The 18,943-nt window shown below is 40.3% G+C and overlaps 1 protein-coding gene across 2 annotated transcripts in view; it reads right to left on the bottom strand.

Moving 5' to 3' along the window:
• PPP1R21 (protein phosphatase 1 regulatory subunit 21) overlaps window positions 1–18,669 on the bottom strand; it is a 69,959-nt gene extending 51,290 nt beyond the window's left edge. Inside the window, exons 1-4 of one of the 2 annotated variants that reach the window (XM_023223833.3) lie at window positions 18,437–18,669; window positions 8,425–8,493; window positions 4,482–4,628; window positions 1,304–1,405 (exon numbers count right to left, since the gene is read on the bottom strand). In XM_023223833.3, coding sequence (XP_023079601.1) covers window positions 1,304–1,405; window positions 4,482–4,628; window positions 8,425–8,493; window positions 18,437–18,493 — 375 coding nt within the window. In that variant the 5' untranslated portion in view covers window positions 18,494–18,669. Of the gene's footprint in view, window positions 1–1,303; window positions 1,406–4,481; window positions 4,668–8,424; window positions 8,494–18,436 lie in introns of both variants that reach the window. The other variant, XM_023223834.3, reaches the window with a different exon arrangement.
• Between the last annotated feature and the right edge of the window lie 274 nt (window positions 18,670–18,943).

Raw genomic sequence — 18,943 nt, 5'->3', positions numbered from 1 at the left:
AACGGAAACTCAAGCTTAAACGAGTTACATAACTAGTCTAATGTCTCACAGCTAAAATATAGTAGAACTTAGATGTGAACACAGGAAACCTACTCTAAAGCCTGCACCTCCTACCTCTTAGTCTCATGAATTTCTATTTTAAACAATGTCTGGCATACATAGAATTCAATTGATCAGAATATAACTTTTCTACTAAGCTAACTTTCACATAAAATAATCAAAATTAAAACAGGTGTTATTCCTAGAACAGTTAAAGCTCTTTCCTGTTATTAGAGTCTAATACTAATAAAGAATTATGAATACTTAAGATATAAAATACACTGAGGTCAAAAACTTGATTAACGTTTTCAAAGACTGAAAAGTGTGTTTCCTACCATTTGACCAAAAAAAAAAAAAAAATCAGGAGGTTATAGTTCGATACACTACACTACAAATCTTTTTTTTTTTGACATGGAGCCTCACCCTGTTGCCCAGGCTGGAGTGCTGTGGCTCCATCTCGGCTCATTGCAAGCTCTGCCTGCCGGGTTCACACCATTTTCCTGCCTCAGCCTCCCAAGTAGCTGGGACTACAGGCGCCTGCCACCACACCCGGCTAATTTTTTGTATTTTTAGTAGATACGGGGTTTCACCATGTTAGCCAGGATGGTCTTGATCTCCTGACCTCATGATCCCCCCGCCTTGGCCTCCCAAAGTGCTGGGATTACAGGCGTAAGTCACTGCGCCCGGTCCACTATGAATCTTAGAACATGCTCAATGGTTTGGGGGCAGGCACTAACTTTTCAACATTCCATAAATATCTGAGCACCTGACATAAGTAAGACACTGTCCTGGGACTGGACATAGAGAACATACATGGTTCATACCCTCAGAGACCTTACAGTTTAACAGGAGTAGGGATAAAAACCAACTAAACACCAGTAAATTAAAGACCTAAACATCAGTTAAAAAAAACGGAGGGGGATGGAAAAAAGCAACCACCACTTATTGGTAAGTTCCCATTTAAATGATACATGTAATCACTTCCTATATAAAATCAATAATACTCAGTATACTTTCGCACTGTTAAATTATAAAGCCATTCTGCTGTCTTCTGAACAAATGAATATACTTCAAAGCACACATCCACATTAAGATTGTGTGATATTTAAGAAATGAATAAGTGACACTGACATATATACTTGAAGACTACAGAAGGCATTAAAACACCCACGCAGACATGAAACACTCCAGCTGCATTCGCTTTTCCACATTAACAGATCACAGACCTATTTTTTAATTCACATGGAAAAACAGATTTTCTCACTTGTATATGCAACCGTTCATTCTCTTCGATCTTCTTCTGCAGATCTTCATCAAAGACAGTCTTCTGTTCTTGACTCAATTGAGAAGAAGATTCTCCACTTTTCTGATGGAAAGAAAAAGTTATGTCCACATAACTTTCATCCTTTAGAGAAACATCCTAAGGTACACAGATGCTCTATCACCTTAGAAGCTTGTCTCTTCTACGTGTTCACCATTCTCAAACAATCCTGCAAAAGGTATACAGTTCATCATTTAACTTTTCCTATGGGACACAAGTTGAAACTGCAACTATTGTAATGAGCAGGAAAGTTTTAAAAAGAGAGAGAAAAGAACAGATAAGGCTTACTATTCTTTGCAGATGAATTCATGAGTAGTTCTGTTGGAAGACGGAGCAGACCTAGAAAGCTCCAGCAAGATAAAATAAGCTCATAAATATAATTTCAATTTGATCTTTTGGTTTGGGAAATCAGAATTACAGCAATTTCATGAGTCGGAGTTGTTAAACTCCATAAGAAATTGTAATAAATTTTGTAACAGCATCCACAAAGGTAAGTTTATACAAAAGTTCATATAAATTTCTAAGTTAAAAAAATATATAAAATAAAGCTATTATAAATGAATAGGAAAATTCTCAAAGATTATTTAAAAATCCCTTTCTTTTTTTACTAATATGAACTCATTCTACATAGAAGAATAGCACTATTTAAAAGATCTAATAATAAGCATTTGTTTTCATGTAATACATAGAACTGAGACTATTCAAGGAACAGCCTAACAATGAAACTATGTTCAGACATCAGTCACCACCCTTTCTCTGCTTTTTTTGTAGTCTCACTTCTCACTTAAAATGAAGTCACCTACTAATCTAATTTGAATCAGTGATTTAAAAGCCCTTTGAAAATGGAGTAGCCATATAAAAAGAAATTAAATATCCATCATGTTTGAAAAACAAGAAGTGCATAAGGAACACTGCAGAATGACATATTCAGGGTCCTCAGTGCTTCCAAATTTGATGAGCTTTAATTAAAATTAATCCTCAAGTATTACACCCAAACCTCTGCTCAACAGTCCTAGGCAGGGATATTAAGAATCTGAAGAACATGTTTGAAGTACAAATGACTATTGTCTCCCCAAGGGTCTTTCAGAATTTCCAGGGCATATACATCTTTTTTTTTTTTTTTTTCTTGAGATGGAGTCTTGCTCTGCCGCCCAGGCTGGAGTGCGATGGTGTGATCTTGGCTCACTGCAACCTCTGCCTCCTGGATTCAAGCAATTCTCCCACCTCAGTCTCCTGAGTAGCTGGGATTATAGCCGCGCGCCACCATGCCAGGCTAATTTTTTGTATTTTCAGTAGAGACAGCGTTTCACCATGCTGGCCAGGCTGGTCTCGAACTTCTGACCTCGTGATCCGCCCGCCTCAGCTTCCCAAAGTGCTGGGATTACAGCCGTGAGCCACCGTGCCCGGCCTGGCAAGTATATCTTGAAAAAGTTTCCCGAGTGATTCTAATACATACATGTTATACCCTCTCTGTTGCCTCCTTTATTTGAACACTAACACTCTAGCGAATTATTCTATGTAGCAAAATGCATATAGGAAAACTATTAACATATAACTATGGCAACTGCTCATTACATGGGAAATATGGACCTAGGCACTTTTACATGATCCCATAGAATCCTCACAACAAACCTGAAAGGTTCATTGTCACTTTGCTGATGGAGAAACTAAGATTACAAGGTTAAAAATTGTGCCGAAAATCATAGATTAAAGGAACCAAAGAATTCAAGCCTGGACTTAAATCTGAAGCCTATGCTCTTCTGGCCATACTGCGCTCCTTCAGAGTCACTGTGTGCCTTCTCCTTCCCTTCTACCCATTCTACTGTTACTGCCTCAATACATACATTTGTGGAGTGTTAGTCTATACACATACAAGACTTAAAGACTCAATCACTACCTCTACCCCATAAAAAAAAAAAAAAAAAAGCAGCAACCTCTTAATCACAGTGTTGAAAAGCACCAGATTATCCACCTTAGAGCAATAACAATATTGCCTCACCATATAAAACCATAAGGGAAAAAAACTCATCTCTAAATCTCAAGACGAGAACACCAAACTGGCCTCATAAGAATAAATGCTAAGAAATTACATCTGCAGTAAACTTACAAACCTAAGGTATGAGTGTTTCAACTGCTACTTTCATAAGAGTAGTAGCACTGACAATCTCCCTCATTTTATTTGCTCAACCTTGGATTAATGGCAACCTGGTAAAACCAAAAGATGTCAACAATTTTAGCAATGTAAGATATTCCATTGTCTCTTCTCGGTCACTAACCAACTATGTATATTTGCTCCTAATAAATTATTTAAAATTGACTATCATATAAAAATGTTTCTAACATTTAATATATATTAATAATAAATGTCTGCTTTCTTGACCTAATATCCAGGTATAATAATGGAACATTAAAAATTCAGGGCTAGGGCCTGGCACGGTGGCTCATGCCTGTAATCCCAGTACTTTGGGAGGCCAAGGCGGGCAGATCACCTGAGGTCGGGAGTTCGAGACCAGACTGACCAACATGGAGAAACTCCGTCTCTACTAAAAATAAAAAATTAACTGGGAGTGGCACATGCCTGTAATCCCAGCTACTTGGGAGATTGAGGCAGGAGAATCACTTGAACCCAGGAGGCGGAGACTGTGGTGAGCTAAGATCGTGCCATCGCACTCCAGCCTTGGCAACAAGAGTGAAACTCTGTCTCAAAAAAAAAAAAAATTCAGGGCCAGGCATGATGACTCACGCCTGTAATCTTAGCACTTTGGGAGGCCAAGGCAGGTGGATCGCTTAAGTCCAGAAGTTCAAGGCCAGCCTGGGCAACATAGTGAGACCCCCATCTCTATTAAAAAATACAAAAATTAGCCAGTCATGGTTGTGCACGCCTATAGTCCCAGCCACTCTGCGAGCGGAGATGGGAGGATCACTGAGCCTGGGAGCAGAGGTTGCAGTGAGCCAAGATCATACCACAGCACTCCAGCCTGGGTGGTAGAGCAAGACCCTGTCTCAAACAAACAAACAAACAAATAATTCGGCAGTGGGGTCTTCTGTTAAAACCAGGATGCCCTGTAGGTGTCAGTTACTAATGACAAGGTCACACTAACTTGCCTGTATTTGAACCTACCTTGTTTTTCTTGCCTCGTGGTTCACTTAGAGCTAGTTCATCTTGAAGTAGTTCTACTCTCTTGGCAAGCTGCAGATTTCGAAATGTCAAACTGTCCATTTCCTGTTGTAGTTTTCTCAATGACTGATCTTTCATTTTCAGTTGCTCCTATATCAAAGTGAAAACAGATTGGTCCTCACAGTTTAGCTGTAAGGTTTAGAAATTTTATTAAAAATTATTTTTGTTTCACCAAAATATAATCAAAACCTCTTGCTTTAGGAAATTCAGGTTGTATATGCATCATTTCAGTTATTAAGTTTTTAGCACTTTGTGAAAAGATAATCTTTTGGCTACACTAAGTAAACATAAAAATAAGAGCAACTATACTAAAGTAACAGATCATGATCAACTAAACATCCTGTGACAGTGAACAGACACAAAGATTGAGGCTACAAGTTTATAAACTTAGACATTACTTAATTATTATTATTATTATTATTATTATTATTATTTTTGAGACAGAGTCTCGCTCTATTGCCCAGAGTGCAGTGGCACAATCTCGGCTCACTGCAACCTCTGCCACCTGAGTTTAAGTGATTCTCCTGCCTCAGCCTCCCAAGTGGCTGGGACTTCAGGTGCACACCAGCACACCTGGCTAATTTTTTTGTATTTTTAGTAGAGACAAGGTTTCGCCATGTTGGCCAGGCTGGTCTCAAACTCCTGACCTCAGGTGATCCACCCGCCTCAGCCTCCCAAAGTGTTGGGTTTCCAGGCACAAGCCACCGTGCCTGGCCGAACTTGGGTATTTAAAAAGAACCTCTGATTTACTGATGATTCCCTTCAGTGAACAAGAATGGGAAGAAATATATCTGTATTCCAGTTTTTCTGTAAATCCTCCCTGAATTTAAATTAGTCAAAATAAAGTCTTTGCAACACACTTAATTTTTCTTCAACTATTCTGACATATCAAAGATAAAAATCAGTATCATACCAAAAATATTTTCAGATGTTGTCCTACAATAATTCACTTTAAAGCTAAATGACAATAGAAACAAAATCTAAAATATTCTGCTAACCTTTCTGACATACCCTCTGCTGACCACTTTGTTCTGTTTATGCCATAATGGGGTAAGAAAACGGGAAACTAATGAGAAATATTTACTTTCACTCTATTTTTTAAAAGAATTATTCTAACTATATTTTACTTACGATGTTCTGACAACTTTTTATTCACTGATTATCAAACACAGACGGCCATATAATACTGTATATTTAAAGAAGTGGGCTGGCACGGTGGCTTATGCCTGTAATCGCAGCACTTTGGGAGGCCAAGACAGGAGGACTGCTCAAGCCCAGAAGTTGGAGACCAGCCTGAGCAACATAGTGAGACCTCATCTCTATTTAAAAAAATAGAAAATAAAAAAATAAAGAACTGTATGTTTACCAGTGTCACTGAAACAATTCTAAAACATAAGGGTCATGCTTTAACGAACAGATGATTTAACTATATTGAAACAGCAACCTAGGCCAGGTGCAGTGGCTCACGCCTATAATCCCAGAACTTTGGGAGGTTGAGGTGGGCGGATCACTTGAGGTCAGGAGTTTGAAACTGGCTTGGCCGACATGACAAAACTCCGACTCTACTAAAAATACAAAAATTAGCCAGGCAGGGTGGTGCATGCCTGTGATCCCAGTGACTCAGGAGGCTGAGGCACAAGAATCGCTCAAACTGGGGAGGCAGAAGTTGCGGTGAGTCGTGATCGTGCCACTGCACACCAGCCTGGGTGACAGCAGGAAAAAAAAAAAGGAACAGCAACCTAAAAACCATAGACTAGTGTCTACACTCTATTGACATTACCTGCATGTTGAGAACAGTGCTAGAGGGATAGAACAGTATGCTCCTGTTAAGGAGAAAATCATTTTTTTCCTACATTTGTTTAGTAAAACCTTAATTTTCACTTGTAGCTCAAAGGTAAATTCAGGCCGAGCCCATGTCCAAACCATCATGTCTTTCGAATTTTAAAACTTCAAATCAATGAACACTGATTATACCTCACTGAAGGGGTAAACCCAGTAATAAAATTAAAAGCCTACTGTAACACAGAACATCCTAATATTCCTGTCTATCAAACTGGCATACTGTCACTTGGTGTACTATAATTACAATGACTACTGTAATAAATATTAAAATAAAAAAATTTTTTTCTCATAATTTATATTCTTATAATTATAATATACAATTATGCTTCTAGTTCTTAAAATGAACTAATGCTCCAACTCCATTAGCCAATCATTAATTTCAGAAAACATCTATCCCAGCCTTTCGTTAAACTCCAGTTTCTGTAATGGGGATGATAATGTTATCTGACCTCATAGGGTTGTTGTGAACACTAAATGAGATAATGGATATAATGTACTTAGCACAATGCCTGGTATACGGTGAGTGCTCAATCAATAGAACCAGCTGTCACCACTCCTACCACTGTTCCTATCATTGCTGCCATCACAGAGTTAATCAAACACAACCAGCAACAGGAGGGTATGAAACACCAGCGCGGGCTACTAGGACAAACAAGGAAAGACCTTCCCCAGCAATAAGTTTAAATATTATTGGGAGATATAATGATCATTTCTTCAACAATTTTGGTAAAATAATAACTTGACTAATAAATTCTGACTATAAAGCTTCTTTTTTAATCATCTTGGCTTGGTTGCAGAGAGCCTGGAAGTATGGGTGGGGTGTTGAGAACCATCTCAGCCCTGAGACTGTGCTAACCGCACCTAAGGAGGAGACACTCAGAGACAGATTTCTCTCCTATAGGATCCAACAACTGGCTACCTAAAAGGACAATTTCTGTGGCTTAGTTGCCTACGTGGAGCCACCTTATACATATTACTGATCAGGGGCTTCTCCAGAAAGGGATGGGAGTAAGAAGAATCCTAATCCCATCTGTCTAAAGAGAGCAGAGGGAGCAAGTAAGGGAAAGAGCAAAAGAGTGAGCTAGACAGTATATTTAACTGAAACTTAAATAAGAAGAAATCCAAATCCTAGGATTAATTTATCCATTTAAAAATATCGGCCAGGCGCGGTGGCTCAAGCTGTAATCCCAGCACTTTGGGAGGCCGAGACGGGCAGATCACGAGGTCAAGAGATCGAGACCATCCTGGCTAACACGGTGAAACCCCATCTCTACTAAAAATACAAAAAATGAGCCGGGTGAGGTGGCGGGCGCCTGTAGTCCCAGCTACTTGGGAGGCGGAGGCCGGAGAATGGTGTAAACCCGGGAGGCGGAGCTTGCAGTGAGCTGAGATCCCGCCACTGCACTCCAGCCTGCGCAACAGAGGGAGACTTCGTCTCAAAAAAAAAAAAATCACTAAGCAATATTTACTACATGCCTAGTAGAAATGAGGCAGAAACAAATTCCTTCATCTATCATATTTCTCCCCTCAGTTAACAAAAGTGCTGATGGTAAAATGTATCACTCAAAGAGTATCCTGATTAACACGGGTTATTACTATTAAATAGCTCAACTAAAGGCAAGATGTAGGGGCTAAATGATTCACACAATGGAATCTACTTATTAGAGACCTCCCATCTGCTGAGTGAGAGGGATTCAAATAGGAATATGACATAGCCTCCCTCAGAGAGCTGTCTGATGACAACTGATAAGAAGCCTCAGTAATCCAGATAAACTGAGCTAAGTGAAGGCCTTGAGGCACAGGAGTAAGGCACTAGACAAAGTCACATAATATCTTTTCTTTAATTTTTAGCTAAGGAAAGTAAAGTACCTCATATTCTTACCTAAGCAAGTAGGAAAATTAACCACAAAAAACTGTATTACTGTCCCTTATCCCGAGTGAATCAGTGTCAGAGTTGGAACTTTAACCCAGAAAACCCAATGAACCTGTTTTGAGCAACACCAAATGCTAATAACCCTCACAACACAAATACCCTGTTGCCCACCTTTAAAGCTGCAGAATTTGCTTGTTCATCCACAACACCTTTTTTCAGAACCTGATTCTGAGCCCGAAGCTGAAAACAGAGAAAGCAGTAATTAATTTTTAATATAAAGCAATTGGTTATATCAAGGAAACCACATCAATTTTACAGGCAACATTACATTACACTGAGTAACTAAGTAGCTTCTCACAAATATATGAGAACAAAAAAGTATTAGACCCAAAGAGGGTAGTAGATAGAATAATTCACCATTTTACAGATAAGGACACACAGGCTGAGTTGCCTAATGACATAACAAAAATCAATGGCAAAACTGGGACTAAAATCCAGTCTCCTAATTTCTAGTGTGTCACTCTTTCTATAAAACCAAGACCCATCCCTAAATAAAAACTAATACAATAAATAATAGGGTACTGAATATGCCATGTTCCTTGAAATTCTGACACATAATTCATTTGTAAAATACATACAACTGGACTAATTATTAAGTAAGAATTTCACAGAAAATAAAAATGTTGGGGCATCAACATACCCAGCAGGACACTGTGCCTAATATTAGACATGCAAATGTCATCATCGACAATGGCTTCAGGCATCAGCTGGGGCAGTATACAAAAGCAACTAAGAAGCAGGCTCCATTCAAAAGTTAATAGTAATACCCACTTACATCTGAATGTTCACTACAAACCAGACACCATTCTAATCATGTATTACTTCATCTAATCCTCACAATCCTATGAAGTGGATACTCTAATTACCTCCATTTTACAGATGAGGAAACTGAGGCACAGAAAAGTTAACTAGCAATGCTGAGATTCAGACTCTACCAGTTTGGATTCCAAAGTCATAATGTCAATTAGACAATATTGGCTATTTCACAAAGCTACATGTAAGTGAAAAAAGCAGTGAGCTGGAGAGGCGAGAGATGCCTTTCGAGAAAGAGGTAAAACTTGGGCTTTTTTTCACAGTTAATTATTAAATATTGAGAAATAACGTTATTTTAAATAAAGTATACAAATCAGAAATTATGCAGCTAAATGCATTTTTACTTATGTATGCATCTATACAACCACCACTGACAGGGTTTTAAAAGATAAAATTTACTTCTGTAATAAGAGGAAAATATTCTCAGCGAAAAGAACATAGAGCACTTAAGTATAAATAAACAAGTTCACTGCAGCTGAGGCAAAAGGTTTATAGACTAATATTCCCAGGGCTCAGTGCAGATATCATGAAAGACCAGGTTCTTCTCTGAGAAACTGAAAGAATGAGACATCCTTCTATGTGAGCTTTAAAAAAAAAGAAAAAAAAATCTATTTCTAAAATTAAAAATAAAAAAATTTTAAAAATCTTTCTAATTCTGCATAACTCAGATCTGTCTCCTGAGAACAGAGAACAGAAACGACCCTTTTCTGTGCCAAAAGAACAGGCATATTTGCATGCTAAATCTTAAACTGAGTATTTAAAACTCAATGGAAAATTTAGCTAAGATTCTGAGATAAAATGCAAGAATACTGCAGGATATTCAACAGTTTAAGCAAAAGACAGACTAAAAAGATGAGATTCTTCTATTTTTAGAAAGTTAGAGATGACAGTTCATTACCACAATAGAAAGCAGATCCAAATCTTTGCTCTGCCATTTATTAGACAATATAAAACTTGGTAAATTCACTTAACCTTTCTGAGCTTCAGCTATATGGTCTATAGAATGGGTAAATTCATTTACTCCATGTTCCTTCTTCTGAGGCTACTGTGAGAACCAGATAAGAAACCTATGTCAAAGCACTTTCTAAACTATAAAATGCTCCACAAATGGAAACAGAACACTTATGATTAGAACAGATTCAAAATGACAACAGATACCTTTATTATAGTTTGCATGGTGTAAGTCATTGTACACCTTGATTGATACAGGGGAAGAGATGTAAAAGATGTGGTCTCTATTTTCAAAGAACTTACACTTTAAAAGGGAAGATAAAATATTAAGATAACTAGCAATACTAGTATTTCCTGCTTGGAAAAAAAAAGTAGAAGATATTAAATTCTCTAGAACATGGGTTGGCCAACTAAGGTCTGAGGGCCAAACCGGCATGCTATTTTTAAAGTTTTATTGGAACACAGCCATACTCATTCATTTACGTACTGTCTATGGTTGCTTTTGAGGTACAATGGAAAACACGAGTAGCTGCAACAGAAACCACATAGCCTCAAGCCTAAAATATTTACTGTGTGGCCTCTTGCAGAGTTTGGCAACCTCTGCTCTAGAAGTTCAAAAGAGAGAAATACCACTTTAATGTTGATTTCCATGAAGCAGTGTTCTACTTTTTAAGTAAATATCAACATACCCTTGAATAATGTGCTACTTAGCAGAATTCAATAAATACTTTCAAATCCATGTAGCCAAAAAAATAACAAAACTGCTTCAGTCTTTAGATTGTATTTTATATACCTAAAGTCTTTAGATTTTATTTCATATCCCTGTCTTAGCTGCGATCTGTAATCTCTTACATGTCTTCATTGTGTGGTATTTAGAAACTCCTAATGACTACTTCAAGGACTAAGAACGAAGCTTGAAGTTCACTGAACTGATAATTTCCTGTAGGACCAGAACGACAGCAATTAATTTTAAGAAAAATAACCTCATCTTTCATTCCTAAGGCACACTGAAGAGTATTTAAAGCAAACTGAACAGACTGCTTTGTTAAAAAGCAAAATGAAACTTTCAAGCTATTGCTGTTAGGAATTTAATATAACTGATTATAACAAAAAAAAATTAGGATTTTCCTTTGGAAAATACTTTTTGCTAAACTGGTAACTCAAACACGGTTTCAATGAAACCATTTAACAGACAATGCAGCTTTTTAAGAAACTGTTATCTGAAACACCTTTCTATTACTTAGTAGGTAGAAATGAAGGAAGACGATAAGCTTGCATACTCTACTGCCATTTTAACTACTCTTTGTGGCATTTGACGTTTTTCTGCATTTCAGCACCACTTCTGCCACTCTTACTGCATTACTGAATGAGCAGCTTATAAAATGCTGAGCTGCTCTTATTAGCCTGATTTTTTAAAATTATTTATTTATTTATTTATGTTGAGACTGACTCTTGCTCTGTTGCCCAGGCTGAAGTGTACTGGTGTGATCTCAGCTCACTGCAGCCTCCACCTCTCGGGTTCAGGCGATTCTCCTGCCTCAGCCTTCCGAGAAGCTGGGATTATAGGCATGCACCACCACACCCAGCTAATTTTTTTATTTTTAGTAGAGACAGGGTTTCACCATGTTGGCCAGGCTGGTCTTGAACTCCAGGCCTCAAGTGATCTGCCTGCCTCAGCCTCCCAAAGTGCTGGGATTACAGGCGTGAGTCACCACATCCAGCCAGCCTGGTCTTTTAGAACCTATCTTTCTCTGCACCAGTATTCACCACAGAGGGGAGGCAAATGAACGCTGTTTCTGTTTCAGATGTAGGTATACGATTACTGGATGGTCACTACTGCCTCTAGGAGTCCAGAATGGAGACTCCAATGCATATGACATAACTGAGAAACAATTGCCCTGAAGTCTCTATTAGTACAGAAAAACTCTCCGACAGATGATAGAGCTTATTTTCAACAGCTGTGCACCAAGCTCTTCTGTGCCATTCAGTGGGGGAAGAGTACCTCTGAACCCCTCTTAATCCTTTTAAATCTCATACTTCCTTGTTTTGTAATCTTCTGATTCATTTTACCCTTACTTTGAAAGCACAGCCCTTCCTCCGTTTGGCCAACCAAATCCCACCTGCTCTCTAGGATCCTACTTTTTACCTCTGGCCCTACTTCCTCCATAATTTTTCCTAATCACTCCCTGACTCCCTGTGGCCCACAGAGAGTCTGTGCCTCAGTTCCTTTGGCACTTACTAACAACAAAACATCTCTTATTAAACTATTCAGTTTTAATTTTACTTCTAAAATCAGTAAATTTTACATTTTACTAATGTACATATTTCTGTATAGGCTAGGCGTGGTGGCTCACGCCTGTAATCATAGCACTTTGGGAGGCCAAGGTGGGCAGATCACCTGAGGTCAGGAGTTCAAAACCAGCCTAGCCAACATGGCAAAACCCCGTATCTATTAAAAATACAAAAATTAGCCAGGCACAGTGGCAGGCGCCTGTAATCCCAGGTACTTGGGAGGCTGAGGCAGGAGAATTGCTTGAACCCAGGAGACAGAGGTTGCAGTGAGCCAAGATCACACCACTGCATTCCAGCCTGGGAGACAGAGCAAATCAATCAATCAATCAATCAATTTCTGTATTCATTTCCCACCTGCCAACTTAAACTATTCTCCATGGTAAAGACTACAGTACACTTCCTTGTATTTCCTGCCTGCAATGAAAGATCAATGCTATGGATAGAGAAGGAACTCAATAAATTTTTAGTTAATTAATCAGATCAGTTAATTTGATTAATCAAATTAATCAAATCAAATTAATAAGTTATACTACATACAAAGGTGTTTAAATGTAACACATTATATAAGAGATTGCCATTACTTTAACAGTTCTCTTTGAAGACTCTCCAAATAATGTGACTCATGGTCCTATTGGACACCAAAAATCCTTAAAAGCTTTGAGCCTAACTCTCTAATGACCAGTGCCCAGACCTGCTCTCTATAACTCTGGTTCTGGAATAGCCCAGCTTCAGTCAGGCCTACCACACAGCTGTTTCTCCTAGGACAGAGAGTGGTGGTAAGCTCACTATGACTTCTCTCATGCCACTCTGACAATATGTGATAGACTAAATGGCCCAAGATTGGGGATGTATTACCTTCAATCACAAAACGTTGGAAGAATTTGTGGGGAAAATGAGATGAACCACTCATATGCATTTTCTCAGCTAATCTCAAAATCTTCTGTGTTAGAACCACTTTTACATGACTGTCTTCATGCAATGGACTTTTTTTTGACATTTATACATATTTTATAACCCTATAAAACAAACCTTTAAACATACAGTCTTTTCTTCAATATATAGTGATGTGTGCAAGACAACCCCACACCACACTAAAACCCTGATTCAAAGCTTCAGAATACTGAAGTCACGTGCAGACCCCAGCTGCAGTATCTGGCCTGGATGACCCCTAAAACTCCTTCCAGTTCTAACATTTTAAGTATTCCAAATTACTGGGAATCCTACTTAGTCTTTCTTTCTGCCTACTTACTTGTTCCTATTCCAGGACAGGGATGAAGTATGTGCAGGCTACATATTATGCAGTAGCTGGGGTTACTTTGTCACTGAGGCAGGAAAAAACTCACATCTGCCTCAAATGGCATCCTTTGTCCTGCTCCTGCTCCCATGCGGGGAAACTCACTAGGACAAAACCCCAACCCTTGCAGTTTAGCTGACCCTCCATGAACAGGTGAGTAAATCAGTTAAACTAAAGAGGAAGAGGAGGTTGCCCCTTGTCTTTCTAGGGCCTTGTCCCAAGTGTAGTCTTTGGACAGCTGCAATAGTATCACCTGAAAGCAGAATCTCAGGGCCCACCCCAGACCTACTAACCCAGAATCTGCAGTTTAACAAGGTCTTCAAGTGAGTAATTTAGACATTTACGTCTGTGATGCACAGACCCAGGGTCTAAGCTAGCACTGTCCAACAGAGTACTCAATAGCTACATGTGGCCATTTAAATTAAATTATTCAAATTAAATAAAACCTAAAATTCAGTTCCTCAGTCACACACTAGCTACGTTTCAAGCACTCAACAGCCATGCATGGCTAGTGGTTACCCTGCTGGACAGCACAGATACAGAACATTTTCATTCTCATGGAAACTTCCATTGGATAGCACTGAACACAAACCTGTTTTCCAACCCAACTTTACTAGTGAATCCTACCTACACATCAGGGTCAAAAAAAAAAAAAAAACCTCATACTCAATTTTAACCCTATTCAGCTCCTGAGTCTATTTCTCTATAAAAGTGGGTGATAAATCAGGTACTGCCAAATCCTGTTATCTGGAGAGCAAACATGCTGGATCAAAACTGATCCTTTCTCAATATGAGGAGCTGTGTACCAAGAGTAGAAGTCTAAAAAGTTCCCAAAGGCAATCCCCTTTGCAAGTAAAGGAAGCATCAATTGCAAAGTAAACTGTAGAGAAATAATGGATGTTTGGCTTTCCTGCTAGCATCCACTGTCTCAAAAAAACAAAAAAAAAGCTTTAAAAAGATTATCTTTATTTCTGCCAAGGCTACACTCCCAATACCATTCCTTGAGCAATGATTTTCAAATGTTAGCATGAATCCATTCACTGGATAGGTTTGTTACAACACAGATTGCTGGGTCTCACTGCCAGCTTCAGATGCAGTAGTGCAGGGTGGACCCAAGAATTTACATTTCGAACCCACTCCCAGATGATGTTGTTTCAGGTCCCACACTTTGAGAATCACTGACCCAGGGTAACACAAACACTGGGAAGACAGTTAGAACTTGAAACTTGCTTACACACATACCACGGTGCCAGGCAAGAGTGCTCCCATAAAGAAAGCAGGCTAAAATCAAATGAGCCAGAACTGAGCACTTTTTGCCTCTCTTCTCCACAATGAGATACAACAGAGCATCAGAAGCTGAGCAGGTCACGGAAGAAACAGCAAGTCAGAAATGGCTGTTCATCCTTAATCTATAATGTAGCAACTGAGGTCTTGATTAACTTTCCCTCACATCTCAAGGAGGTAACTTGCATCTGTTATTTATTAACTTCACACACCTCTGAAAACCAACTTCTACACATTCATTCTCCCTCCCCAAACTCTATTGAACCTGAAATTTTAAAAACCTCAAATGACCCTCTAATTGCCCAAACCACTGGGTCTTAATCTCCATTTTTACTAACCTTTCCATAACACTTTCTTTTAGCAACCTGTTTGCCTCAGCAGTTCTCATCTGCTTTGACCTCCACAGTTCATCTTTTATCTAACTGGACTCTCTGTAATGGGAGCGCCTCAGACCACTATTTGTTTCTTTTTTTTTTTTTTTTTTCCTTCCTTTTCAAGAGGAAAGATTATGAGTGGTGGGACCTTTCCTGGAACAAAGGCTGAAATCTGCATTAAAGAAGAGTAAGACTCTGCCAGTGTCCTTGGCTTAGAGATCATGCTTGCTGCTCTCTTGATGGGCTTCCTTCTCCAGATTAAGAGGACATCTTTTTCCTTTGTATCCTAAATAAGGCAGAAAAATTATGCAACTGGATTTCAACATCAGCCCACGATACTTGTACCAGGGAAGGTAATAAAAAGGTGGAATACCTTAGGCACAGGGCTGGAGAGAGCACAGATCTTATCTAGAAATTGCCTGCTACTAGAATTGACAGGGAATAAAAAGCACAAGAAATCTTTTTTTCAGGATCTGTTCTCTTGTGTTCTGAAATTCCCATAGCATTGCAATTAAAAGAATGAAAACTGGCCTGGTCCAATAGGGGAGATGACCCCAAGTCTGGCAGGCCTCCTACAGTCTCCTTAGCATCTCTTCCTCCTCCAGGCACATCCTTCCCACAGGTGTTTCCCAATTTCCACCCTGATTAACTCTCAAAGTGCATTGTGATGGGACTTACTCCAAAAGTGCTAGCCTTTGTCCTTTTAGTCAGTCCATCTCCATTAGAAATTTTCAGCCATTACTTCCAACATCACCTCATACGTGAATAACAAATTTAGCGTGCCTTCCAACCCTAAAATTCCTAGACTGTATCTAACCTCCCTTATAGCCCTTCACTCTGAAGGGGCTCTTCTTCCTGCCGGCCCTCATTGTGTCAGTGGCTCAGAACTGCAGGGACAACTCTGAGTCTTCCCACACTCACCAAGTCCCAAAATGAATCAGACGCAAGGATGAATGCCTTGTATCTTTCGTTAGTGCCATGCACATAGCAGGCACTCGAAAAAAAGGAAAGCTGAAAAGCATTTTTTAACCATAATTTCTGAATCAAGCCCCTTCTCTACAGCCCAGAAGTCATTAACTTTATACAAACCTACATTACTCTCCCAAAATCTATTTCAACAGTCTACTGTCTGCTTTTTTCCCCACCAATCTTTCCCTATTTTCAATCCATCCTTCACAGTTATCAGTGTCCTTCCTAAAAGTAACGTCACTCCCCTGCTTAACCTTTGGCGTCTCTCCATTACTCAAAAGGTAAAGTTCACTCTTCTGACTTGACATTCACAACCTTTCATGATGGGGTCCAAATTATCTCTCCAACCTCATTTCACCACTCTCTGCCGTGTGAAGGCTCATTAAGATTAATCTTAATGAACTTTCATTCCAGCAAACATGGACTGTTCCCTTTGCCTGGAAAGCTACCACTCCCTCATTTCCTCTTCTCTAATCCCCACTATAACCTCAACGTTTACTCAATGTCTTCGGTAGTCCCACTGAACTGACACTTGTCATACTATATCATAACTATGTACTGCGTTAGAATACTCCATTAAAGGTGACTTGTTAAGCTGGAACCCTGACTCACTCAACACACCCTGGCAGACTGCTCACAGGGGGCACATATTGTGTGTTGAACAAGCTTACATATCCAAAATTTTTTCACTTTTTATTACTTTGGGAGGCTATACAATTATTTCAGCAATGTAGTCCCTACTCAAAATATTTTTCAAACGCCCCTCTTGCCATTTGGAATGGCCTTCTGAGCTTGCTGGCTCTCTGGAGAAGAAAATCAGTCCCCTCTCTTTATACTCACGAAACATTTTCTTATTTTTTTCCCTTCTTTTCACAGGTGTTGATCATGAAACATTTTCAACCAAAAATAGTAGAGGCAAATTTGAGCATTGCCAACCTCCACCCACCTCCCTTCATCACATGGATTTGTTCCAAACAACTTCTGGCCCTTCAAGCAAGGAAATACTCCTTCAAAAAATGAAGACTTGCCATCACTAACATTGTGCCACAGGCTGTTAAGACAATTTCAAATGGAAATGCAACAAAGTTTTGCTAATGGTAGCATCACTGAAATAAGTATAGTATCTCGAAATATTCCTATTTGATGGTGAGGACTTAAGTGTGTATGTTTAGGCACTGGTTTTATTTTTCAAAGAATATTTCATCTTGCTATTATTGAATGAAATCCTAACGTATAAAATGTGTCTCAGTTTCTCCAAATTGCAAAAAGGGATTACCATCTTCCCATTGACTCCATGAATGCCAAGATCACTGAAAACTAAGCTTAATGATTGCTGAATCAATTTCCAAAGATGCAAAATTCTGCTTTAATAACTTCATTAAAATATTCTTAAACTAGAAACACTCTACCCAGAAACTGCAGCATCCTTTTCCAAGGAAAGGGTTCTATCGTTTAAAAGACTGATGCCATAAACACGACAAAGGGGCAGGTCCCCATGTTGCTTAACATGTATTGAGCACCTGCTGGGTGTCTACCCCATTCCAGGTGACCGAGGGACAAGAGAAAGAAAAGGATAGAGCCGTAGCACTCAAGCTTTCAAAATCATTCCTGACAACCTCTTGCTAAAGCAGTGAATACATTCATAACCACGCATCCCTAGTGAAGCAGTTTACCCGAATGTCTCCACCCTCTCGAATTGATTCGGGAGAAGACAAATCTCTTTAACCTCATATCATCCCTGTGGGAGGGGAGAAGGGCTGATCTTCCCCACCCTAGGCTGAGAAAATTGAGGAATCAGCGAGGGGAGGAGTGGTCCACATCTTTCCCTTCCCTTCTCGGCCAGCATTAGAGGCAAGAAGCCAGAATTTCTGACATCCCAGTCCCAAGCCTACTACTTCAGTGAAAAGCAAGGATCAAACTCCAGCTCCTTCCTGCAGAAACGCTCACGGACGCAGACACCGCCCGGCCCCATCTCCTAGGAGCCGCAGGTGGAGGCACCGTAATGGTGGACGGAGGCGGTGGAGGGGAAAGGTGGGGCGCGCTCGCGTGCCCCTCCCGCAGTACCCTTCGGTCCCGACAAGTCGCTGCCACGGCAACCCGAGGCCGCAGGGCAGGGGACCCCCTACTCCCAGATCACGATGGGTACCTTCGAGTACTCCTGAGCCAGCTTCTGGTACTTCCCCTGCAACTCGGCCGAGGCCATGGCCTCCCCCTCCCCGTACAGGCCAGGCCGCCCAGGCGGTTCAGCCTGTCTCCCGCCCCCAAACCCAGACACGCTCCCGGGAACGGCTCAGGGAGTCTCTGCCTGCTTGGCCACCGCCGCCGCCGCCGCGCCTCCTCCTCCACTTCCGGGTTCGCGGGGTGGGAGGAAGGCGGAGTGGGGCCGGGGGCGGAGCGACTACAGAGGGCGGGGAGACGTCTGGCGTCACTGCCCCACCCTTCGCACCCGAATACGTGCGTTCGTAGCGTCACCGGCGTGCCTGGGCTGTACCTCTGGGACCATGGGGCGCCATCTTGACGCATGGTCCAAGATGGCGACCTGGAACGCACAACGAGAGAATCAAGAGGGGAAGAGAATCATGAGAGCCTATAAAATGGGCGTAGGACCTAGGAGAGGGACGATAATTGCGAAGAGCAGAGGGCCGGAAGAAGA

Source organism: Piliocolobus tephrosceles, chromosome 15, assembly GCF_002776525.5.
Source record: "Piliocolobus tephrosceles isolate RC106 chromosome 15, ASM277652v3, whole genome shotgun sequence".
Classification (NCBI taxonomy): Eukaryota; Metazoa; Chordata; class Mammalia; order Primates; family Cercopithecidae; genus Piliocolobus; species Piliocolobus tephrosceles.
Note: the sequence above shows the minus strand (reverse complement) of the source record. Positions and strands in the feature narration are given on the sequence as shown.